This window comes from Delphinus delphis, chromosome 3, assembly GCF_949987515.2.
Source record: "Delphinus delphis chromosome 3, mDelDel1.2, whole genome shotgun sequence".
NCBI lineage: Eukaryota > Metazoa > Chordata > Mammalia > Artiodactyla > Delphinidae > Delphinus > Delphinus delphis.
The window spans coordinates 75,125,978-75,152,954 of NC_082685.1; the positions used below are offsets into that span (position 1 = coordinate 75,125,978).

At 35.1% G+C, this 26,977-nt stretch overlaps 1 protein-coding gene across 1 annotated transcript in view; it reads right to left on the reverse strand.

Moving 5' to 3' along the window:
• Positions 1 to 26,977, reverse strand: part of HSD17B4 (hydroxysteroid 17-beta dehydrogenase 4) — a 91,768-nt gene that overhangs the window by 53,544 nt on the left and 11,247 nt on the right. Inside the window, exons 3-13 of the mRNA XM_060008972.1 lie at positions 22,743 to 22,850; positions 20,774 to 20,833; positions 19,248 to 19,269; positions 19,100 to 19,146; positions 17,546 to 17,630; positions 16,267 to 16,454; positions 9,308 to 9,399; positions 6,687 to 6,711; positions 4,991 to 5,119; positions 1,671 to 1,774; positions 10 to 246 (exon numbers count right to left, since the gene is read on the reverse strand). Of these exons, the coding sequence (XP_059864955.1) occupies positions 10 to 246; positions 1,671 to 1,774; positions 4,991 to 5,119; positions 6,687 to 6,711; positions 9,308 to 9,399; positions 16,267 to 16,454; positions 17,546 to 17,630; positions 19,100 to 19,146; positions 19,248 to 19,269; positions 20,774 to 20,833; positions 22,743 to 22,850 (1,097 nt within the window). The remainder of the gene's footprint in view (positions 1 to 9; positions 247 to 1,670; positions 1,775 to 4,990; positions 5,120 to 6,686; positions 6,712 to 9,307; positions 9,400 to 16,266; positions 16,455 to 17,545; positions 17,631 to 19,099; positions 19,147 to 19,247; positions 19,270 to 20,773; positions 20,834 to 22,742; positions 22,851 to 26,977) is intronic.

Sequence of the window (26,977 nt, forward strand, 5' to 3'; positions counted from 1 at the left end):
TATGCATACCTTTGCCAAGTTGACTGAAAGCCCAGGAATCTCTGCTAATCCTCCACCCATTATAGATTTCTGAGCTAGAATAACTCCAAAGGTAGGCAAACAGGAGAAATCAGAACTCCCTTCATAAATAAACCTCAAATCTTTCGGCTCCTTGATTGATGCTCCCACTCCAAGGGCATACATAATAGTGTCCAGTTCCGTATAAGAAGAAGAAAATGGAGGAAATTTATGGCCAATAGCTCCAGCCTATGGAACAATTGTAGAAAATTATTTTTTCACTGATATTCTTGTCAAATCTTTAAATTTCTGACTTTTCAAAACTATTAACTGCTACATACTTAGCTTTGTGAATAGAATGTCATTTTAGTGAATCTGATAGGGTATCATAATTGTTTCACTATATTTTTTTAATAAAATCAATTGTATGGAAAAAGACTTCATTTACAAATAAGTACTTTTTTCTTGCCCACTTCTTGTTAACACATAGTATATCTCATTTTCAACTTTCCTGTCTCTGATGATGGAAAAGCCTATTAATACAGTGACTGTTAGCTACTCAAAATTACAAAAAATAAAAAAATTATTATAAACAGGGATAATGAATGGCTCTATGAGATCTATTTTATAAAAGTCAGTATAAACAGATGAGCAAAACACTGCTTAATGCTTGTAAATCAGACTCCCTCATAATGGTTTTGGTTATAATTAGATTTTACCGTAAGCTCCTACCTAGGACTGTCCTTTATCTAACTGGATATTGTATTTTTCTATTTAGTGATGACATGCCTAGCTAATTTGTGAAGCATATGTTAGGTTATAAAAGAATCATGTCCAATTTTTGATCACTTTCATTCTAAAGCAAGAGTCAGCAAACAACAGCTGAGAATTAAAAATGGTTTTTACATTTTTTTAAGAGTGGTCTAAAAAAAGAAAAAGAAGATTATGTGTCAGAAACAGTACGTGGTCCATAAAGCCTAAAATATTTACCATCTGGCCCTTTACCAAAAAAGTTTGCCAACCCCTACTCTAAAGTAAAATCACATTTATAAACTGATCATATTCTCAGGGTTACAATTAGATTGTTTATTTCATCACTATGTCTCCCCTGAGTCACAAAACACCATAACTGAATGTGTCAAATGACTTATTTCTTATTATTTATGCACTATAATTTTTTTTTAAAAAAAGAAGTACTGGAGATAGGTAATCAGCAAACTTCACAAGAGCTATAACCACAGCTCTACTAGAATTTCTGACACAATGGGAGACTTTTTACTTTGCAGCCATGTTGAAATATTTCCAAAATATAATCTATCAATGCTTTTCCTTAAAAGAAATGACTCAAAAGAGGCACTAAGTTAAATATCCTTTTCTAAAGAGTTAGAAAGTGACTGAAGGACGATTTTCAAAAATGCTCCAAAAAACAAAAAAGACACTTGTTTATTACACTGAAGAAGAGAAAGTAAAAGTTACATTTAATATTTTAGCCTTATGTTCATTCAAATTTTATAAACATTCAGTACATGTTCTATAAAGTTTTATGGTCACTCACCTTTCCTATTTAACAATAAATTAATAGCTTGGAAAAGTATTTTTTGCATAAAAGAAAAGGAAAGAAAAGAAAAAAGTCTCCAGAGAAGGCAAAGCGTTAGCCTTTCTCTTCCACTTACAAATCCTGATGTAGCTGTTGATGTCACACTACTGGTATGATTTGCCGAAACTCCTCCATCTGAATCTATTTTATTTAGAGCTTCAATTACACTGCCAATTGATTCTAAAAAAAGGAATAAATAACAATAATAATGCTTTTTCCATCAACAGATGAATGGATAAAGATGTGGTGAATATTACTCAGCCATAAAAAAAGAATGAAATAATGCCATTTGCAGTGACATGGATGGACCTAGAGATTGTCATACTGAGTGAAGTTAAGTCAGAAGGAGAAAGACAAATATCTATGATATCACTTATATGTGGAATCTAAAAAAATGGTACAAATGAACTTATTTACATAACAGAAAGAGAGTTATAGATGTAGAAAACAAACTTATGGTTACCAAGTGGGGAGGGAGACAGGGAGGGATAAATTGGGAGACTGGGATTGACATATACATACTACTATATATAAAATAGATAACTAATAAGAACCTACTATATAGCACAGGGAACTCTACTCAATACTCTATAATGACCTATATGGGAAAAGAATCTAAAAATCAGTGGATATATGTATACGTATAACTGATTCACTTTGCTATACAGCAGGAACTAACACAACATTGTAAATCAACTATACTCCAATAAAAATTAATTTTAAAAAAATCAGTCCCACTATAGAGTGGGAAGAGCAATTTGCATATGTGAAATATCTAGCCAGTTATTTTACAGTGCTATTTAAATAGTTACCTACAGGACAAACTTCCAGATTTTTCCTATATAGTTGAACTATATTTCATTTGTACTGAAAAAAAATTTAAATCATTAATGATTCAAGTCAATCAACTTCAGGATAAATAAGGATGAACGAATTGAATTTTCTCTTTAGGATCACTGGAATTTAAATAAGACAGAGTGCTTTGGTAAACCTATTACATAAAGATCATAAAAGCATCATCTTTCAAATATCCTAAAGAGCTAATATTCCCCTGGTGAAATCCAAATAAATGTAAGCTATTTTCAAAAAAAAAAAAAAAAACAAAAGCTTTTGTTACAGACGTGACTAAGAAAAGCTACAATGCTTTAGACAATCATTCCTATATCATCCAGCAAGCCTGCTGCAGAACCTTCACTGGCATTCATGAACTGACTGCGTGATGTCAGGCTATTGCAGGAAAAAATCGTGAAAGACTCTGAATAGACCAAAGATAACTGGGTGTTTCCAACATACTCTCCCCACGTTATGATTCCAAAGAGGCTCTAAGCTTGCAAAGTCTTTGAGTGATTTTACAACTCTGTAAAGTCAGATCCTTGTCCACAGATGTGCAATTTCCATCTGGTGGAGGGACAACTAATTTTCCTTCTCTCCCCACCATCACCCCTCCTCCAGGATGCAACAATGTCAAGATTACCCCCCAGGTCTCTGTACAGGTAACTGCTCAGAAAACATTACTAAAAATTCTTCCAGAGAAAACCACCGTTATGACCAGTGACTACGGACAGAATTCAGAAGCTGCTATTCTGGGGTCTAAAAGGTTAATAAAGGAGATTCACAGAGTATCCACATATGCCATAAGGTTCCAAAAGCTCTGGGACCTTTCTAACAAACCTTAGATATATGGGCCTCCTTCTAAACTCAGACAAAAACTATAACTAAACTACAGAATGTGAGATGACCAGGGCTCTCTTCCATTCCTGGTGACACTAGGTAGGTTTCTTGCCTACCAACCCTCCTCTTACCACCCCATTTAGGCTGCTGCCTAGATGGGAGGCTATTTAACTGAAGTAACCTCGGTACAGGCTGGCGGTACTGCACTCAAAGACAGACCACCTGAGTTAACTCTTGGCTCAAACACTGAGAAAGCTTGGGCCACTTACTCAGCTTTTCTGGGATTTAGTTCCATCATCTGTAAAATGAAAATGATGAAATGGGTGCTCGGAAAGTCGTGATTCTACAGAAAGTGTAAGTTTTTTTTCTAACTGTACTTCAAATACTAGGGTTATCTTTTCATTTGTAACTATATAATTCATCATTAGCTTTTTCTTTATATTAGTCTAATACTTTTAAGACAATAAAATGGAATTCTGACCTCAGAGAAGAGTTTTTAAGATCCTTTTTCCTTTTCCTAATTTTCATTGATAGGTGACTGCTGTTCGTAGACTAAATTTACCTCACATATCAAAAAAAAAAGAATACAGAAAATGCTACCGCTAATGACATAACAATCATGTTATCCTCTGATTGAGAAAAGTATAATGAAAATTTCAGTGAGTGTACCAGCAGACAAGAAAGTAACATTGGGATTAAAAAAAAAAAAAAGAACAGTCATTTTTCAGATATATTCTTCTATCAAACATTAAATATAATACTAGGAAGGGAAAAAAAAAGATTTTTCTGTAAAATAATCCTGATTCATGATCCTTCCCAGAAAGGTCCTTTAAATTTCATATACTATATACATATGTGAGTTATACTAGAAAAAATAATGTGACTTTTATTGGCCGTCTCTTCCTGTGGCATATCATAGATGATTCAATAATTCAAGGTAACAAGCATTTACTAAATCCTTTCTATGAGTTCAGCACTATGCTAGCACCAAATACAAAAGGACATACAAGATACATTCTCTGCCTCCAAAGGAACTTATTATGCAGTTAAGAAACCACACACTTATGAAACAAAAGCAGTGGAAAGCAGTCATGATTAGACGCTCAAGTGGTAAGAGTTCAGCTAAGAAAGAGCTGAAGCCCAGAATATGAAGCCCAGAATATCTGGGGAGGTTTTGTTGAACATCTGGGGCTTGAGTTTTTCTAAAGAAGCACCGAGATTAGCAGAGGTGATAAAAGGAATGAGAGGCATCTTAGAAAGGCAGAGAAACAGTAGCAAAGACAAAGTGCTAAAACAAAGCAAAATCTATTCACTAGAGAGAAAAGACCTAAGCCTAAATAATATAAGACTTAAATAAACTTTTGGGGAAATAAAGAAAAATCAGGTCAGATTAAGGAACATGTGATTAGATAAGGCAAGACTTTGAAACCAACCACCAGATGGGGAATAGATGCATTGAGCCCAAATGGGTAAACACCTCCTTACGTCCCCTCAATCACACATATACCAAAAAATCAGGATCATAAGAAAACTGAAAAACTGACAGTGGGAGTAACATACATACTTTAAATTGGAGAGTTCTAATACCTACTGGAGCAGAAAATGTGCTCTTGATGATCTGAGCATCTAAGTTATCACAATTAAGAAGACAATTCCATAAGAGAAGAGAATGCTTTGTTGCCTCTGATTACCCAACCAGGACTAAACTGACTTGGGACTCTTTACCTTGAATTCTCTGAGGCTTGGTGGCATTATCAAAGTCACAGATCTTCGTCCAGTTAGCTTTCACCGCCTCAGGAGTCATTGGCTGAGTCCTCTGTCTTACAATGGCTCCAAGGGTCCGCTCCCATCGTACTGGTTATAGAAATAAAACCAAGATACTGAACACATAGTTTAAGAGGGAGACAGAAAGTAGAATTCATGAGTCCCCTGAATTTTTTTTTTAACATCAAGAAAAATGGAATTTGGAAAAAAAGATTCTAACTTCTAAAGATTTTTACTACAAATTTAAAAAAAATAACAAACCCATTAGGATGTCAAATTTCTTTTTCTAATATTTGAAGCTGAAGGGAAAACCTCTCCCTCCTCTGACTATGCCAGATACTACTAAAGGTAGGATGAAATGCTGAATCAGAAAGTTAAATTATATATAATCACACCAAAAGACTGTCTTCATCACCAAAGATCACTTAGATAATACACTTCAAGGTAACAGAACAGAATAGAGCTCTGTTGAATAGCAAACTGAAAACTAGTGGTGATAACAGGTCAAAGACTCCAGATAATCAAATTAATATATCACACAACCCCACATAATTCTCCCTTTTCCTCCCTTTGCTCTTCCTCCTTTTCCATGGGAAGTCAACTAGATCGCCCACCCAGATTCACAAAAATCATCATTGCTGCATAAGTTCCATAAAGATAATTTTTAACATTTTAAAAGCCTGAGGAATAAATAGAACCTTATTTAAACAGAATGGTCAGACTCTGATGATTACTAAATTGAAGGTTTGTCCTGGGAAATGACAGAAGCTTCTAGAGATTTCCTATTGATAAAGTCCCATATACAGCTTTTATTGCAACAACTGATCTTCCTTTCTTAAAAGATGTCATAAGACACTTAAAAATGTTTGAATAAGTTACTTCATAACTTAGAGAACAGTCATTAATAATACACTACAATATGTTGTAACAATGTCATCCAGTAATGGCAGCCTTTTAAATAATTCAATTAATTTTGATACCAGCACCCAACTGAAAAGTTGAATTGGGATATTGGAATGTTCACAATTTTTTTTAAACACCACACAGTAATTATCCAATTTGGAGCTCACAAGGTTTAAAAACTGGGGGAAGAGAGGATTTAAGCCAGATGAATTTACTATTGGGCTGAAGGAGAATAATTTCTACAGATCAGCTGCAATTTCTCTTCTAGAAAGCTGTCCAGTGTGATTCCCCACTGTCTCCTTCTGATGTTCCAAGGAAGAAAAGAATCACTGAGAGAACTGGAGAACTTGCCTAGGACAGAGCTCTTCCCATCTTGAAAAAACGCCCTCCCTCCCACTCACTACTCTGCTAAACAGGCATGTGGGGTGTCGGAGACATGGGAATACAAACATCAATATAAAGAGAGACTGTGCTGTCTGAAGAAACAGCCAGTTCTGAATAGGACAGAACAAATATTGAATAAGCACTGCTAATAGGAAAAAAATTGAAAAGATCCTTGAAAATACCACAGGCCTGCAGGGCAATTTCCATGTTTTAGAAGACCTGTTGCGATAACAATGTTTGAGTTTGATTATGCGTGCACTAAATCCAATGGTTCGGCATTTGACAAGGTCTTTACCCAGCTCTACCTGGATATGCAGTTTTAAAGATACGGAAATAATGTATGGCAAACCAAAAACCAAAAGAGACTTACATTTTCCAATCCATCCTGCTCCGACCTACAAAAAGAGGAGGAAGAAGTTATACCATCTAATGTGAAATTACTAATAAAATTTTTATGAAATTAACAAAACAGGCAGCTATCTTTTTACAAGTATCAGAATGCTAGATGACAATGGATGAAAATAATGCAGCTCTACAAAAGTCTGTTGGCCCACATGACTTTGCACTATTCATGTTATCAGAGCAGAAAAATAAAGCAACACAATATAGCAGAAATGCATGTAGTAGAAAAGCATGACTTTGCACAGAAACCAAACTGGTGTGATACTAGTTCTTCTACAGACTAGCTGTCTGATCCTGGTTAAATAATTTGACTTCCCTAAACTCAAGATTCCCGTTATGTAAAATCAGGATAATAATACACTCTTCATGAAGTAACCATGAAGGTTAAACAATATAAATACCAAATTTGCCCAGCACATCACTTGAAATACATGTCCTTCTGGAAAGACTTAATGAATAAAAAAAATAAAAAGCAAAGAAAAATAAAGCCAGGATTTGACTTAATGAACTACATATACTCATTTTAATGAAACACCTTTATATAGAAATAAGGCAAATGACCAAATACATTAATCACCGTACAGAAAGATGATATTTTTTCTAGAAGCCATTCAAGGAAATTCTCAGAAGAAAATATCTGATGTAAGAAAATCTGTTTGTCATATCTTCAAACACCACAACTACAGTGTTCCACATGCATATAACGGAAGAAACTGTACCAGCAGACAGCACACTTCTCAGTGGCTCTAATCACTCATTCCTTGACGTATATTAACAGGACAATCGGCCTTGATGCTGTCAGAGTAGTTAAAATGGCAGTGGTACTGATAACAGGCAAGAAAAATATCATCTTTTACCATACTTGGGGAGTGAAGCAACAAGCTGCAAACTCCTCACAGGTGCTAGAAACAACAGCTCCAGTCGATCCAAAAAATCTCTATCTGCCACTCTAGATATCTATCAAAACTTGGCAAACAAAGTGTCAATTTACATTCAAGGTTTAAGTCAGGATATTACACACCTCTCTTACTGTATTTTGTACTCAATCTCACACAGCAAATGTCCCTTACTAAAAATGTTCACAATATAGTAAAATAAAAGAACAACATACAAAACTTCATCTACAGCATTATCCTAGTTATCTGTGTATGTTTGGGTGTGTGTGTAAACTGTATACCTAAAAAAAAAAAGCCTATTCATGTAAAATGCACATCTAATGAAAGACTGGAAAAGAATATCCACAAAAATATTAATAGGAGTTATCTCTCGATAGTGGTAATGTGGGTGATTTTTATTTTCCTCTATATACTCCCCTATATATTTGAAGTTTTCTACAAAAGCATATATTATTTTTGTTCACAGAATTAATAACAAACATAAATGTAAAAGACAAAGAATTTTTTAAAAATTCCTTAATGAGATAAAAAGACAGGCAGACCAAATTTTGAGCTCCACATGGCTTGATATTATTAAATTTCTCTTCTGTAAATCTAGAGTTGTAAAGTCCTTTCCACCTCTAATTTTCCACAATTCACAATCAACGACTGTGATTAAGAAAGCAGAGGCACCTATCTCTGCATAGACATGTGTAGACTGTTTTTCATTTACTAAACAGCTTTTTATTCAAATAAATCAGGCTAATATATATCATTCACTTCAAACTGAGCCAGGTAATTTTGCTACCAAGAAATATCTTTGGATGTCATGTATTCCACATGCAACAGGTTTATTATTATACTACCACAGAGAATCAGATAAAGGGGGATGGTCTAAAATATAACAGTTCATCCTAGAAAAGAAAAAAGAGATCAAACTCAAATGAGGACTAAAAAATATATAAATCAGCATAAGGAGATCTAAAGGGACTTTGATTATAGAGTGAAAACTGAACCTCATTGGATGGTAGGATTATGTGTGGTTTTTATTTTTATAGCAAACATGCAAAGCTTTGCAACAGGGAAACATAGCAAAGTTTATTTTTAAAGTTAATACAAATAATAAGTTGTGTTTACTGATCTATCATACCCAGACTGAATTCCTGCTATACTGATATAATAGTTAAAATTGAGGGGTGACTGCTCTGTACGCTAAGAGTTTAAAAATATGATCTCCAGTTCTCACAACAAAACCCCAAGAAAACGAAAACTCAGGGAGGTTAATTTGTACAATATTCCAGCGAGCCAGCAATTACCAGAGCAAGAAATCAAAACCTGGCCTGGCTGACTTTAAACCATCACCTCTGTCCTTTCACTTAACTTACTACTCAGCATCTCTAACCAAATGAGACTTTCTGTATCTGACTAAACACATCAAACCAGTCAGTCACATTTTCATTTGACAAGAATATCAGAAATGAAGAACTAGGGAAGAACAATTTACAAAGTTGCTGTTACTTTCTCAAAAAAGGACATTAGTCATATTTGTTCCTTAATTATAACATATACATAATATTAAAAAATATACAAGTGATACCAACTGAGGCAGATTTTTACAAATGTGAACAATTGGAAAATACTAATTTTTGAATCATTTTTTTATATTTAATTACACAAATATTGCTTTGGGAGAAAGTGCAAAGGTGCAGAATACCTCAAACAAGCCACCATTTTCCTCACAACTCTCATGGCAAAGCCAAAGGACCAGGGGTGCCACGTAATCTGGCTTCAGAGCTTCCAGAAGATCTGAAATAAATAGCCAAAAAAAAAAAAAAAACTATCAACAAGAATATATACATATTCAATCAATCATTTTACTTTCTGAAAATTCCTCACTTATAAAATTATAGGTTCAGAGACTTTTTAAATAAACAAGAAAAAAATTAGATATACATAATTAATTAGTATTAACATCCAAGGCTTTTAGAAGAATCTTTTCATCCCAATGGAGACATTCAGGCTTCTAACATAGAAGGCATCAGATATACCTTTCCAAGATGGGTAACGTACTGTTTAGAAGACAAGTTAAAGCTGCCTTGGCAAAGACTGGTGAGCAAAGGCATACATAGCATAATGAACTTAGGTACCATTCATTCCCAAAACTATTTTGCTCTCCCAGAAGCTAGAACACTATAAAACAGCCTTGACAACTGTAATGACAGTAAGATGATGTAAAATGGACCTTGCAACCATTACTGATGAGTCACAAAGTGTAAGAAATATTTTCCTATTATATACCTTCTGTGAGCAACTTAACAGAGCAGAAAGGTACTACACAAGGAGCATGAACACCTAGATTTTACTGCTGGCCCTGCCATGTAGGCAATTTAGGGCATTGAGCACAGCACTCAACTCTCTTGGACGTGTGTCTGTATCTGTAAGATGGTAATTAAAATGCATTACCTGCCTATTCTACTAAGTTGCTGCAAGGCTCAAATGAGACACGATTTGTAAATACATCTTATAATCTTTAAAGAATCAAATAAATGTAAATTTTAACTGTGAAGGGACAAAATATAGTTTTATATTTTAAAGTGACAAAGATGACATTTACAGTCCCTGTAAATTAAAGAGCAGCTCTAAAAACCTTTCACTTTACAGTATTCCTGACCCCAGAAACTGTGAGATAATATATACTTGTTGTTTTAATCCACAAAATTTGAAGTAATTTATTACACAGCAGTAAATAACTAATACAGCTTGGGAAGTTAGTTCATGAGTATTCATCCTAAGATCATGTTTCATTTCATGTAAGAAACATGTAAGTCACATATATGACTTTCCATTTTTCAAATATATTTCAAAGGGGGAAAAGAAATTGCAAATGTCTCCACACATTACTCTTAACACCTGGTTCTTTAACAAATAATTCCTTTGACAGCCTGTAAGTTAATATTTCAGAGGAAAAGAGGAAAAACGCTGAGGCAAAATAAATTTTCAGCTTTTTCTAAACTATAAAAAAGTAATAAATACCAAAATTTTAAATAACAGAAATTCAGAATCTGAAGGGCTTTTAAAAATGATCTGTAACAACTCTCTTCTTTTACAGAAAAGAAAGCAGGTCCAGAAAGATTAAATTATTTGTCTAAAGTACATCTTATTCTCCAAACATCTTTCACTAGGGTTTGGTGGGCATAAAAGATACTACATTAAACAGTGACTTAACATCTCTAGAGGTCAAAATTAATGGAAGCTACATTCTCAAAGGAAAGCAAATTTAAAAGCTAAAGTTTTTTTTGTTTGTTTGTTTGTTTTGCAATACGCGGGCCTCTCACTGTTGTGGCCTCTCCCGTTGCGGAGCACAGGCTCCGGACGCACAGGCTCAGCGGCCATGGCTCACGGGCCCAGCCGCTCCGCGGCATACGGGATCCTCCCGGACCGGGGCACGAACCCGCGTCCCCTGCATCAGCAGGCGGACTCTCAACCACTGCGCCACCAGGGAAGCCCTAAAAGCTAAAGTTTTCAACATTTTCTTGAAAACTTGCTGCTTCCCCAAGAAAGTCTACAGCCCATGGCAAAAAGTGACTTAGGTAGGAGTCTAGCACAGAAATGATAAGCATAAAATTCTAAATAGTGGTTGTCTCTTGGCATGAAGCAGAGGAATAGAATAGAAGGTATAAAGTTAGATGCAAGTAATGTTCCAATTCTTGGGTTGCGCAGTGAGTTCATGACTATGCATTACATTTTTTTTTTTTTTTTTTTGCAGTACACGGGCCTCTCACTACTGTGGCCTCTCCCATTGCGGAGCACAGGCTCTGGATGCACAGGCTCAGCAGCCATGGCTCACGGGCCCAGCCGCTCCGCGACATGTGGGATTCTCCCGGACCAGGGCACGAACCCGCGTCCCCTGCATCGGCAGGCGGACTCTCAACCACTGCGCCGCCAGGGAAGCCCCTATGCATTACATTTTGATGCTTTACTTCTTGCCAGTAACCTACACTGTTGTGCATATATATGTAGTATTATACTTAATCCAGTTCTTTAACAAGAATTCCTTCAATAAGATATGAGAGTATAAAGAGTTTTTAAAATAAGGGACTTTTTTAAATGGCCCTGTTGACAAAAGAAAAGGAAAAAAAATTAGATCTCAGGTACAAATAGCTCTTCTACACTAAAGCAAACTGGTTAGGCACAGCTCTTAGGAAAAGCTAGCAAGTACATACTTGTTTGGTATTACAAATTCCAAGTTCTAAAATGAACGTTAGCTCAAACGTGGAAAGTAAAATGGTACTGTGAAAAAGCATTTGTATGCCATGAAGCAGCTAATTCTAAAGTAATTTCACTCATCAACTGTTTTGTACTGTTTCACAGAAACTACTTTTAAAGTATTATAGATATTTTCTTTTTAGAAATATGTTAAAACCAGGAGTATCAAAAACCATACACAGTTTTTCACCAGTCAAGTATTCTATTTATTATATAACTAAATAAATAAGCACTGGCTCTCAATCATGCATTTAAATATTTAAAGTTAAAACTTTGTATTTCATGTTTTCAAAGAACAAAGTTGGAAGACTCACATTACCTGATTTCAAGACTTACTGTAAAACTATAGTAATTAAAACATCATGGTATTGGTAAAAGGACAGGCCCATAGATCAATACAACAGAACAGACAATCCAGAAATAGACCCACACATACATACATGGTCAACTGATTTTCCACAAAAGTGCAAAGGCAATCCAAATCAAGAATGAGGAATAGTCTTCAGGACAAATGAACTCGCAGTTTCTTCCACAAATAACTGGCACTTTTTTAAAAAGGAGAATGAGCTATTATATGTTAAATAAAACTTAAGAGATACAGTAACAAAACGACTGTGAACCTTGTTTAGATCACTGTGGAATAAACTAACTCTAAAAAGATATTTTTTAGATAATGAGGAAGTTTTCATATAAATCTGGTATTAGACAATGTTAATGAATTATTTTATTTGGTGTGATATTGGCATTGTGGTTACAATGTCCATATCTGTTAGAGACACATTTCCAAGTATTTATTAGGTGAGATGCAACATCTAAGATTTGCTTTGAAATGTTACAGAGAAAAAGGGAGAGGGTAACAAAATAAATAAATCAATAAAACAAAATCATTTTGAAATATGCCCAGAGCATTCTGTTCTCCTTAACAAAGGCCTATCCTCAAGGGAAGCTACCAGAGCCTTATCTGACCTAAGGGAAGAACAATTAGACTAGTGGAACCCCTCTAGCCTTCCTGTCTCAAATAAGGGGAGAAAAAGAAAAAAGGCTAAAAAACTCTACTGAAGGTGAGAGTCCAGAGACTTTGACCTGCTAAAAAACATGGGGATTTAATCATAAGATTATAGAACACTTCCCCTCGCCATAATTTACAGCCACTTCAACAGGGCTCCAGTATAACAACAGTGGATTACAACTGAGAGAGCTGCAAACACAGAGTACCTAGGGAAACCCAAAGACAACAGGGGACACAAAAACAATGACAAAGAGGAAAATGTAGCCTCTGACACCAACAGCTACAGCAACCAATAAATGCAACCTAACTCCTAGCTAGATAAACATGAAACCTCACAATAAAGCTCTGAATACCACACTTTCTACTACCCCAATACATCATGTTCTGTTTTCAACAAAAATTTCAAGGCATGCTAAAAGGCAAGAAAAGTACAGACTGAAGAGACAAAGCAAGCCTCAGAACCAGCTTGCAATATAGCAGAGATTTTGGAATTATCAAACTAGGAATTTAAAGTAACTGTGATTAACATGCTAAGGGCTCTAATGGAGAAAAGTGGACAACTTACAAGAACAGATGACTACTGTAAGCAGACAGAAGTAAATGCTAAAAAAATCAAAAGGAAATGCTCAAAAACAAAAACAGGGCTTCCCTGGTGGAGCAGTGGTGGGGAGTCCGCCTGCCGATGCAGGGGACACAGGTTCATACCCTGGTCCGGGAAGATCCCACGTGCCGTGGAGTGGCCGGGCCCGTGAGCCATGGCCGCTGGGCCTGCGTGTCCAGAGCCTGTGCTCCGCAGCGGGAGAGGCCGCAACAGTGAGAGGCCCGCGTACCGCAGGAAAAAAAAAAAAAAATTTATATATATATATATATATATATATATATATATATATATATATATATATATATAACATTTTGAAATGAAAAAAGAAAAATCAGTAAGCTTGATTTGAATATATGTCAATAGAAACTTCCCAAACTGAAATGAAATGCAAAGAGAAAAAAGGACAAAAAAATAAAAGGGAATAGAATATCTAAGAACTGTGGTATAATTACAAAAGATATATTGGGACTTCCCTGGTGGCACAGCAGTTAAGACTCCACGCTCCCAACACAGGGGGCCCGGGTTCAATCCCTGGCCAGGGAACTAGATCTCGCAACTAAGAGTCTGCATGCCACAACTAAGGAGTCCACGTGCTGCAACTAAGGAGTCTGCAAGCCACAACTAAGGAGCCCGTGAGCTGCAACTAAAGGAGCCCACCTGCTGCAACTAAGACCCGGCCCAACCAAATAAATTAATCGATTAATTAATTAAAATAAAAAGAACAGGCACATAATGGTAATACCAGAAGTAGAAGAAAAAAAGAAAACAACAGAAGAAATATTTTAAGTAGTGATGGCTGAGAATTTTCCAAAGTTAATCACAGATCCAGGAAGCTCAGAAGACATCAAGTAGAATATTGCCAAAAATCTACACCTATTGTTATGCATACTATATTCAAACTGCAGAAAAAACAAGGAGAAAATCTTGGAGGAACACAGAGGGAAAAATACCTTATGCATAAAGAAACAAGGGAAGAATTATGTCAGACTCTCCTTCAGAAACCATGTAAGCAAAAGAAGAGTGGAGTGAAAGATTTCAGGTGCTGAAAGAAAAAAATTACCAACCCAGAATTCTGTACCCAGTGAAATTATCCTTCAAAAGTGAAAGAGACTAAATTATATCTCAATAAACCTGGGCAGGGGGGGTGAAAAAAAAAGTGAAAGAGACTAAAGGGAATAAAAAAACAAGCTAAAGACTGGGAAAAAATATTTGCAAAACACATATCTGATAAAGAACTTGTTTCCAAAATATTCATGGAACTCTTAAAACTCAACAAGAAAACAAAGAACCCCCCCCCCAAAAAAAGAAGAAGAAAACAAAGAACCCAATTTAAAAATGAGCAAAAAATAAGAACAGAAACATCAAGGAAGACAAATAAATGGCAAATAAGCACAGAAAAAAAAATGCACAACATCATAAGTCATTAGAGAACTGCAAATTAAAACAATGAAATACCCTACACACCTATTAAAAGAACTAAAATGCAAAAGACTAACAATAATAAATGCTGGCAAAGATGTGGAGCAACAAGAACTCTCACTCACTGCTAGTGGGAATGAAAAACGATACAGCCATTTTGGAAGACAGTTTGGAAATTTTTACAAAGCTAAAGATAGCCTTACCATACAATCCAGCAATTATCCTCTTTAATATTTACCCAAATGAGTTGAAAACTTACGTCCACACGAAAACCTGCCCATGAATGTTTATAGCAGCTTCACTCACAATTGTCAGAAACTGGAAACAATCAAAATGTTCCACAATAGGTGAATGAAAAAAAAATTGTGGCACCTACATACCATGTAATATTATGTAGTGATAAAAAGAAATGAGCTTCAATCCTCCCAGACATTTGTGAAAAAGAGGAGAGGATGAAGAGATGGAACACAGGGGATTTTTAGAATGAAACCATTCTGTATGATCTATAATCGTGGGTACATAACATCATGCATTTGTGAAAACGCATATAATCATACAACCTAAAGAGCGAGCCCTAAAGTAAACTATTAACTATAGTTAATAATAATCAATCAGGGACTTCTCTGGTGGTCCAGTGGTAAAGAATCTGCCTTCCAATGCAGGGATGCAGGTTCGATCCCTGGTCAGGGAACTACGATCCCACATGCTGAGGGTCAACTAAGCCCGGGTGCCACAACTACCGAGCTCACATGCCTCAACAAGAGAGACAGTGTGCCACAAAATATAGAGCCCACGCACCCTGGAGCCCATGTGCCGCAACTAGAGAGAGAAAATCCACATGCCACAACTTGAGAAAAGCCCGCGCACCACAACAAAAGATGCCACATGCCTCAACGACCCGATGCAGCCAAATAAATAAATAAATAAATAAAAATTGGTCAATACTGGTTCATCAATTGTAATAAATGTAGCACACTGATGTAAAACTGTGTGGGAGGAGGAGTATATGGGCACTCTCTTTACTACCTGCTCAATTCTTCTATAAACCTAAAACTGCCCTAAAAAACATAATCTATTAATTGTTTAAAATAATTATTATTATAAAACAGTAAGAATGCTATTACCTCATTCTGTAAAGAAAAAATGTATGTATGTCTACCTACACAAAGAGAAAGTTTATCTCAGTGTGGTAGAATTATGGGTCAGATTTTGTTTGTTTGTGCTGTCCTAAATTTTCTATAATGAACATAAACTACATATAATGCTTTTTTAAATTGTAAGGAAATTTTTTAGCTACTCAAAAAATTAAATACTTTTACAAAGCTCACACCACAGAGGTATGTGAGGAAACAGCATTAAAAAAATCTAAACTACTTACCATCAGGCAAAATGTTCTGGGTCAACCGTGATCCAGCAGTAGGGGCGATAGTGTTACAATGAATGTTGCTTTTCTCGCCTTCAACTGCAAGACAATTTGAAAGGCCCAGAAGACCCAGCTTTGCAGCACAATAATTTGCCTGGCCGAAGTTGCCATATATTCCTGAAGCCGATGAAGTCATGATGATCCTAAAAGGAAAATCAATCTCTCAACATCATCTTTTCTATATTTTGATAATGTTGCAACTCTAAGCATTTTTTTTTCTTTTTCATTACTATTATATCTGTCAAAAGCAACTCTGTATACTGCCATTAGGTCCTTAAAGTCATGTTTCATATATTTAAATTAATATAAATAATAAAAGTAATCTCTCAAAATTCAACTGTGAGATTTTATTGTTTTAGAAAGAATCCCTGGTCAGTATCAAATGAATTCAAGTGTAAGAATGTATATTCATTATCTACTGAAAACAATAAGTATTTATAAACATAAAATAAACTGCCAATTTACAAGTTAAAATTTCAGTAAGAAATATTAGATCATGAAGTTCTAATTCTTTAGTCCTCATCACTTTGCTCCTTTCCCTTTCTGGATAATATTAAATGCCTCATATTAAAACAATACCATCTCATAATCTGACCTAATCTCACTTACTCTACTTAGTAGAACAAGTAAATCCTATCATTTACTTTCAGAAACTGCTAGTATCAGGATATACTAGAACTCTCCAATAAGAACAGATATCACATGCAATTTACTTCTAGTAGCTGTGTGTGAACACTAAGTTAACAGGAATAACTTTTACATTAGAGCGCATGGGTCCACTTACTAGGTCTGCCACATCTGAGTCACACAGATGCAACTATAAGAGTCTTACCGTTCCTAGTTTACAAAGACTAACTCATGTCTGACCAGTGCCAGTTAGTAGAAAACATCCACTCATCTCTCCCCAGTTGGTCACTGGACACAAAAAATGATATTTTGGTTAGAGAATAAAGTACTGCTGAATCCTCAATGTTTGTACTGCTAAAATATCAGAGAATAGCAGGAGAATCATTAATAATGAAAAGTAGGAGGTGAAAAGAAATACTAAGTTGTCCAGCTCCTTAATCTATGACTGACACCAGTGTAACGGGGAGGCATCTGCCAAAACTACATTTAAAAAGCCTGTGCATATCTGAAGGTGTATTTTTCAACGTCAAAGCAATTCTTTTCCTCTGTACATAAGAACCCACACAGGCCATCTCCAATCCCCCTTGACAGCCACATACAACTCTACCTTCCAAATTTCTGTTTCTTCATGTGATCCCACGCTGCCCGGGTCACCAGGAATGAGCCCCGCAAATGAACTCTCTGGATGATATCTAAAACAAGAAATTTTTATCATGAATGTTGTCAAATTTAGACAGAGCTATCTCAGAATCAACATAAGCAATGACTTACTTATACAAAGATGTTCATTTTATACCTAGCATTCAAAATCAACTATTGTCACATTGCACTCAGAGTAATCATTTTAGCTTTAGTTCCAGTTACATAACCAATCAATAATTCATACCCATTTTGCCTATAATTTATGATTAGATTATTATCTAATATAGCTAACTTTATCATAAATACAATGCCACCTAAATACGATGCCTATGCACATCTAAGTACAATGCCATCTTTAATTTTTGCCTATTTTATATAAAAACTCATTAATACAAATAACCAAGAATTTTACATATATAATTGGGACTCAACACAAACATTAGTTAAAGCATAATCAAAACCACTCAGTTCTTCATCAAGAAATGTTTATAAAATGTTCAGTATATCCCTAAATCCCTATTTTTAACAGGATTTGCAAATGAGTTAGAGAGAGCTGGGGGTCGGGGCATGGAGGTGTAGGAAAGAGGGGGAGGGGAAGAGGGAAAAAGAGAGACAGAGAAGCCTGCTTTCTGAAATGTCAATCTAATGAACAGACAACTTGGAGGATGATTCAGATAAACAAACAACTCTAGATTTAATCTTACTCTGATGAAACTAGAAGAGGATACACTCCAGCCCCATGAGAGCTCAAAGCAAAGCACCAGCTTAAGTCTCCTCTGCCAACAAATTCTATCTTTCTCAGCTCCTTTTTTTCTTCAGTTCTTATAAGGGAATTGGAAACTAAAAGCCTGTCTTTGCTTACTTCTAAGTCAGAAAGATATCTTGCTTCCTCCAAAAGAACTTCTGGCAATATTTCCCAGAAACACACTCTATAAACAATGATGTCATTCATCTCAGTTACCATGCCTGCCACCATCTCAGCCACCAATGCTTGTTTTAGTTCTGATAGCCAGTGAAAGTAAGGGCAAAAAAGAGCAAACAGGATAAAAAAAATTTTATAACTGTGATTGTTCATCATCTAAACTCAATCTTTCCAACATGACATTCCTAATGGAAATTTTTCCTACTTATTAGAAGTTTCAAAATTATGTCTAGGTTTTTCCCACCCACTTCTCCGATCTCCATCATTTTTAGTGCCTCAGACTCTCTTCCATAGCCTGCTCTTGCTCTTGAAATAAGAATCATACAGCCAGACAAGCATGCAAAAGGCTGTTAGAAACAGCTAATACTGCAAGAAAATGCTGACAATCTCTCAAAGAGAAAAAGGGAAACGGACGAAAGTCACAAAAGCCTTTTCTGCCAACTGTTCATTTTCAGTTTTAAAGCTTATTCATCACTTATATTAGCAGAAGCAAAAATAGGTAGAAGCAAGTTTTTCCTTAAGTGTATAAATGTATCAAATATTAGAAGGCTAAATGGATAAGTATGTTCCAGAGAACATATATTTAAAATAACTTACCCCAGTCTTCATCACTTATTCTACCAAAGGAACGGTCCCTCAAAATTCTAAAAAATTGATATTACATATGTTGAGAAGAGAAAGTCAACACTTAAAAAAAAGTTTGCATGTACATAACATTATTGGAAATTTAAAAAGAAATACTCACCCAGCATTGTTGATCACAACATCTACAATATAAAAATATTCAAGTCACAAATATAAAAGCAAGCATATTAATTTGCCTTTGCTTACAACTCACATTTCTTTCAAAAGTGTTCCCTGCCTCCCCCCCCCCGCTCATGGAAAAGTAGATATAATAGGTAACAAGTGCTAGCAGAACAAAATTTTATACCTATAGCAAAACAAAATCTGGTTCACAAAAGCACAATAAATACCCCATTATATCAGTGCTTTCCTCTCAAGTCTACATACCTAAATGTTTCCACCTCTACCTTCTGCCAAAATTCTGTGAGCTTATTTACAGAATTAGCAGTCACACAACTCTTAGGTTCTTAGAACTCAGTGGTAATCGTAAGGCATCCCTCAATTAACTTCAAAATTCACTGGGAAAATTAAAAGTTTAAAAGATTTTTCCTTGCCACTCAAAAGTCAAAAGCCCAGAAAGGAAACCATTAGAGTTAGAAACTGATGGCCTATCTTAATACATAATTGCATTCTCACTATAAAAAAAAAGAGATTACTTCTTAAGGTTCAACCACCATCTTGCGGCTATTTTCACCTTATGACTTCAAAACTTTGTGGTCGCTATCCCTGTGTCAGACACTATGTGAACACGTCTCTCATAAGCTCAACCAAATATAGCTAGAAACATATATACGCTAGACCAAAAAAAGGGGAGGGGACACATTCAAACTACAAAAATTAACATTTTTCAGATTATAAACATGTTGGGCTTATCTGCAGTAGTTTCCCTCTAGTAATTCAATAAACTTTTACTAACAATGTATGGGACTAAGTCAGGAAAATTAAACAATATATTTGAAATGCTTGAAATGCTTCTTAAAAATGAAGATTTTTATTTTATATAATTCATCTTAATTAATTCGCAAGATACTGAATCATTTTAATCTGAATCATTATAATTATCTAAAATATTCCACTGGGTCCTCTATTGCCAAAATACTGATTTATTTTTTATTTTCTAAATATATTTGGGGTATGATTAAATTATTATAAAAAGGAAACTTAGAAAATACAAGTTTTTTTAAAGGTTCTTAAAGTACAAAAAAATATAAAACAAACTCAACACATACATGCATAAAAACTGTCACCTCAAGCCCTTTGTGGAATAAGATTAGGGTATGTAAAAAAAAAAAATTGGGGGCTTCCCTGGTGGCGCAGTGGTTGAGAGTCCGCCTGCCAATGCAGGGGACACAGGTTCGTGCACCGGTCCAGGAAGATCCCACATGCCGCGGAGCGGCTGGGCCCGTGAGCCATGGCCACTGAGCCTGCGCGTCCGGAGCCTGTGCTCCACAATGGGAGAAGCCACAACAGTGAGAGGCCCGCGTACCGTAAAAAAAAAAAAAAAAAAAAAAAAAATTAAAATTTAAAACAAATCTAAAAATTTGATTACCAAAAATGAGTTTTTAATAAACAAAAGGGAAATAAAAAATATTTCATTAGAAAGGTAGAAGCTGCTCTGTTAGTACCACAAATGCAAAGAAACATTACCTATTCTTCCAAAAGCTTCCAGTGCTGTCTTCACAACCTTCTCTCCTGCTTCCACTGAATCTGAGGGAAAGGGAAATTAGGACAAAACTTCAGTAATATCCCTTACAAATGACTTCTAAATTCTGTGGCTCAGAGCACATGACAGATACTATTCATTCAACAGAAACTGTTTCCAAGGAAAATACATACATATTGCAGGCACGTGACAAACTAAAATATAAATGATACATGTTACAAAAGAAATTTAGTCCCTAAGACAATCCTTTAACCTACAAAAAAAAAAAAAAAGAGAGAGGGGGTAAATGAGAAGTATTTGACAAATAATATACAAGATACCACGGTCCAACAGAACTTTCTGTGAAGATGGAAATGCCCTATTTCTGCACTAATACGGTAACCACGAACCACATGTGGCTACTGAAATGTGGCCTGGAATGTGGCTAGTATGACAAATGGAATATTCTATTTTATTTCATTTCTATTGAATTTTAAATAGCCACATAAGCACTTCCCCTTAAGGATGCAAATGGGACTTTGAGAGAGAGGGAAGGAGGAGCGTGTTTAATTTGAAAACGCATGTTCAATTCTGCATCACTACATTTGGAAAACAAACCTACTGTTTTTGTAATACTAACTACAAAAAGTAAAGCTCAATGAAATATTATGGATTTGTTATTTTCTGCTAATCAGCCCAGGAGAAGGGCTCGTATCCCCAGAGCTGTGTGTCAAATGGTCAGCTGTCAACTCAGCATCACCACTGCCTCTTTCTACCTCCTCTGCAATCACAGGGGGAGCCAAGTCCCTTCCCTGGAACCCATAAGGTCCTGAGTTAGATCTGCCAAAAAGAGATACTCGCTTAAAGGGAGAAAAAGTAGGAGGAGACTGTAAATTCAGGCAATCTTGTGAGCAGGCTGCAGATGTGAGACTGACAGCACATCTAGGTGAGCTCTTGAAAGCCACCTGCCACAGGGTGAGACGGTCATTGACAGTTTCCCTGACATGCACCTGCCCAGACCTTCCAATGGTAAGTCTCTAATTCGTTGTATAAAACCCTTCACACTTGGAAAACCGAGAGGGGCTTCTGTTTTCTTGACTGAATCCTGATTGATACAGGTTGAATATCAAAAGTGAGGGGCAGGGAAGAGAATCCGAAATCTTTATCTTTACAAAATAAGTTTTAAAACCCCAGAAATTTTTTTTAAGTTGAAAACTTAAATGTCTGCCTCATTATTCCCTTGAACTCTCAAAACAAATCATATCCTATTTCCTTTCCTCTAAAATTTCAGAATAAAGTCATTGGCAATCTAATTTTCTCCCTGGCCCATAAAAACAATTTAATTTTCAGAAAAGTCAGTAAGCACTATCTTTTTAAAGTAAATCTACTCAAGAAGATTCCTTACAAATACTATTAGAATCAATACATCAAACATAGAGGTTGTATTTGCTGTTGTTATTTTTTCTTTATTTTTAACGCCTAACTTTGACTCTTACATTTTCATAAAGATAAGAAAGTTACATACAGCAATGATTACCTGTGCAGAATGGAATATGAAGGCTGGGTACAGAAGGGGGCCACTTCACTTCTTACACTATATTACTTAAAGAAATTTTTTTTAAAAGCAATTTTAAAAAGAAGAACTCTGAAGAAATACATAAGACCTTTTAGCTAAGACAGGTCTTTTAAGAAGAGAGCATATTCATATTCACATCTACAGTAATGTACTGATTATATCATGTGCTCATTATTAAAAATATTAAATAAACAACTGAATAAAAGTTAGACTCATAAAATAATCTACATCAAAAGTTTAAAAAATACATCACTAAACATCTTTGGCAGACTTAGATAAAATCTAATCTCATAATTATACTAGAATGCCAAGATATTTGCTCAATAATTATTAACATGAGAAACAGCATTAGTTGAGGAAATATAAAAGAAGCAGTATAGTTCTCTCAAATACTGTACCATAGTTGGCCACTGCTTTTCCACCTTTCCTTCTTATTTCTTCAACAACCTTATCAGCAGCTAAGGAGCCTTTACCAACTCCCTTGAAGTCCCCTCCTAGATCATTCACTGCAATGCAAAAGTAAACAAATAAGAATTCAGTTCTAGACCTTAAAAATATGAGTTGGAACTGAAATTATATTATTAGTATATTTCTTCAGTCATCTTCCTAATTCCCTATTACCATATTCCCATCTTACTGAACACACCGTGAGATACGTACTTTCAAAACATGCCTCTTTGTTTTTAAATACAGATATGAAGCAGCAAAAATATTTAAACACAGGTTCATGTCATGAAATTTTTAACTGTGCAATGCTTCTCCTTTTTCGGAAAGAAAAAGACCATGATTCAACCCACTTTTAGCAAAAAGAAAGAAAAGAAAAAAACCTAAAGATCACTTTTAAGATTAATACACAGGAAAACAGTATGGACATTCTTCAAAAAATTAAAAATAGAACTGCCACACGATCCAGCAATCCCACTTCCGGGTATTTATTCAAAAGAATTGAAATCAGGAACCAAAGAGATAACAGCACTCCAAATGTTCAATGTAGCACTATTCACAACAGCCAAGATGTAGAAATAATCTAAATATCAACTGACAGATAAAAATGGATAATGAAAATGTGGTACATAAATACAATGTACTATTATTCAGCCTTTAAAAAAGAAGGAAATTTTGCAATATGTAACGACATGGATGAGCCTTGCAGATAATATGGTAACCCAGTCACAGAAGGCCAAATGCTGCATGATTCCACTTACATCAAAGTACGTAAAATAGTCAAACTCATAGAATCAGAGAGTAGAATGGTGGTTGCAGAGGTTAGGGGGAGGAGAAAAAGGGGAGTTGCTAATCGGTGGGCATAAAGTTTCAATAATGCAAGATGAATAAGTTCTAGAGATCTTATCTGTCATACAACATAGTGCTTGTAGTTCATAATACTGTATTGTACACTTAAAATTTGTTAAATGTTCATATTAAATGTTCTTACCATAATTAAAAAAAAAAAAGAAAGAAACAAAGAAAGGTCAAATACACAATGTGAAATATCTTCTCCATGTCAAGAAAGAGTTTGTTTACAGGAATGGTGATAAAGAACAAGCACAGTATTAAACTCTTGGAGAAGCACACGTGAATTTTTATAAAACATAGTGTGTCATGGTCTACCAAAAAAAGAGGTCAAAAATTACATACACAACTAATATGTGTTCAGTCACTAATTTATACCATATATGTAATTTATATGTTTAACAACTGACCACGCTTACCACATAACATCTCCCTATATCCAATTATATAGATACAAACATTAATTGCACATTTACTATTTGCAAGGAAATCTACAGAAATCTACAGATGTATAAGAATGGTGCCTATCCTCAGAGTTTATAATCTACTGAAACTTAAGTATGTGGTAACTACACTAATACACTAATTGCATCATAAAGTTTATAAAAGTCAACATAACTAAATAATATAACAAAGGTAATTTATACAATAATTTAATTATTTACAAAATAACATGCAAAAACAAATGAAAAGATAAATAGATCAATGCCAAATAACTTGGAAAAAACAGAATTTAAAACAAATACCTGGGACAAAGAATTAATTTGCATTGCAAAGTGATCATTTTTGTAGGGTTATTGCACATACTGTGCAGAATTTAAAAATTACTAATTAATAAATGGCATAGAGGTATATACTAAAATTTAAAGTCTCTTAATATTACCAAATTGATAATTACCATAACTGGGGAAAAAAGAAAGCCCACAAGATTTTATTTTTCTTTTCAAGAATGGTTCTCTTTTGGGAGGGCTGGGGTGAGGGCTGCAAGTGGGGTTGGGTGGTAAAGGGAGATACAGGGATGATACCGAGCAAAGCTCGCCTAATGTGCTTTTACGCTTAAAGGAAATGAATTTTTCAAAATGTGGACTGGGATATATTTTTTCTAGCAATATAGTCTTAACAGCCTTACTGTAAATAAAAAATGCCGCAAAGACACAAAATAATGGGGAAAAGGCTTATGTTATCCCTCAGAGATTTTTTTTAAAAAGTGTTATGATTCTCAAGACTAAATTCCTCTTAATTATTCATTTCTGTACAATTACTCAAATGACAGGAAACAGTTGTAAAAAATCAAGATCTTAAAACATGCTGCTAACAGTCTTTTAAGCCCCTTTTTAACTAAGCAAGGGAAAGTTCAAGAGCAAACTGGCAAAGGCCATACTTAAGAAAGAATTGTTCAATTGTGAAATGAAACACTACCCCCAAGTGGAAACTGTTCAAAGTGCAACCAAGTGCAGTCAAAGGTTAAGAACTGAAGACTGGGTAAATAATTATTTGAGATCAATGATGTGTAGTGAAACAGTTTCAGAATAGATTTATTCAAGACAAGTCTCTACCTTAGAGAGTACAAACTTAACACTGACCCCACTCAGTTATCCTGCTATCACCAGAGCTAAATCACAGGGATTACAGGCTTAAGTAGAAAAGCACTGGTTACACACTGAAGGGCTTGGATAGCAACAGTGTTAACAGATTGTATACAAAGAGAAATGTATCCACACTATGTGACACTGTTCCGCTTAAATATATGACTAAAATTCTAATAATAATATTTTAAAATACCATTACCGCCTTATACTGGTACGTATATACTTTGCATTTTCAAAGACCCATCTATATACATTGCTTCATTTGATCTCCATACATCTTTTTAGGAGTTTGGCAGAAACAGTTGTTCCTATTTTCACAGAAGAGGAAAGTTGAGGAAAGGTTATGTAACTTGTTCCAGGCTCCAAAGCTTGTCCAGGCTCCAAGGCTGTATGAAATGGCAAAATTCAGACTAGAACCTTGACCTACCACAATACCATTCTGCTCCTCTAATGCTGCAAACAAGTTTCTTTTATCCCAATTATTTCCACTAAAAAAATAAAATAAAATAAATCACATGTGCTTGGGGAGAATATAGAAGGAACAGTAAATCAAGCACCCCAGTCAAACAAATAGCTTTAAAATAGGGAGTAAAAATAGTTAAGATTACGATAGTTAAGGACAGAGTCTTCTCAGCTAAAACCATCAAAATATCCCCAAAAGTGATATATTTGTAAATCCTCCATATAAAATCCAGTTTATAGCTCTGAAGAGTTTTGGGTTTTTTTAAGATGTAAAAGCTTTTTCCTATTTCTGTCATTTTAAATAAATCAATGACTTGGATAGTCTATTAAAGACTACATAAGGTTTTTTACTAAAAATCTACCCCAAGATTTTACTAAATACCTGCAATATGCTAACCACTAGAGCAGGGATATAAGAATCCAGAGAATTCTAAAACACACTTGGAGCCTGTAAAAGTACTCTACTAATAGGTAAATGGATACCTAAATACAAAGTACCAAGTTATCAGCAATCGAAGCCTGAAAACAGAACCATGTTTGTGACAATGCCTGTTTCCCCATATCCTCCCAACACTGGACATCATTCTTTTCAATATAACAATTAAATGATTACAAGTTGTAGCTCATTATTTTAATTTACATTTCTTTGAGCACTAGTAAGGTAACATTATTTTCATGGGCTTATTGGTCATTTATACTTATTGTTTTGCCTGCTTAAATCACATTTCATTTGGGGTGCTTTTCTTTCTTACAGATGTGTACGTGTCCCTTACTTATAAAAGATTTTAATTCTATATCATATGTTTTGCAAATCATAAGTTCCTTTATTGAAATGTTGAAAGAGAAACAGAGGTAACACTGGAGCATTAATATTATTTGACGAGCATTACGTACATTGTTTTTCAGTGTTTTGTTACATAAACCAGATTGAGAAATCTGGATTTGTCTTTAGTAATCCTATTTGTGTACAGGACTTTGCTCTCAGAAGTTGGTTTTCTTGTTCATTCTTGCTATCCTTCAGCCCTGACTATTGGCTCCAAAGACTAGAGCAAGAAACATGCTTTGGGTCTCCTGATATCAGGGCTGCTAAACCAGCTGAGGGAATATATGTCACTTTTAGCTTGACAGAAAAAAAAAAAAATGCAAATCAAACTGATTATCATCTTCCTCAAACTGTCCCACCTTCTCAACATCACTTTGCTGGGTGAGATATTTCCCAGGTACTCTTTCCTTTCTCCCGTTTCTGAACAGCACATGTCACTAGCCATCAAAGCTTGACATCAATTTCA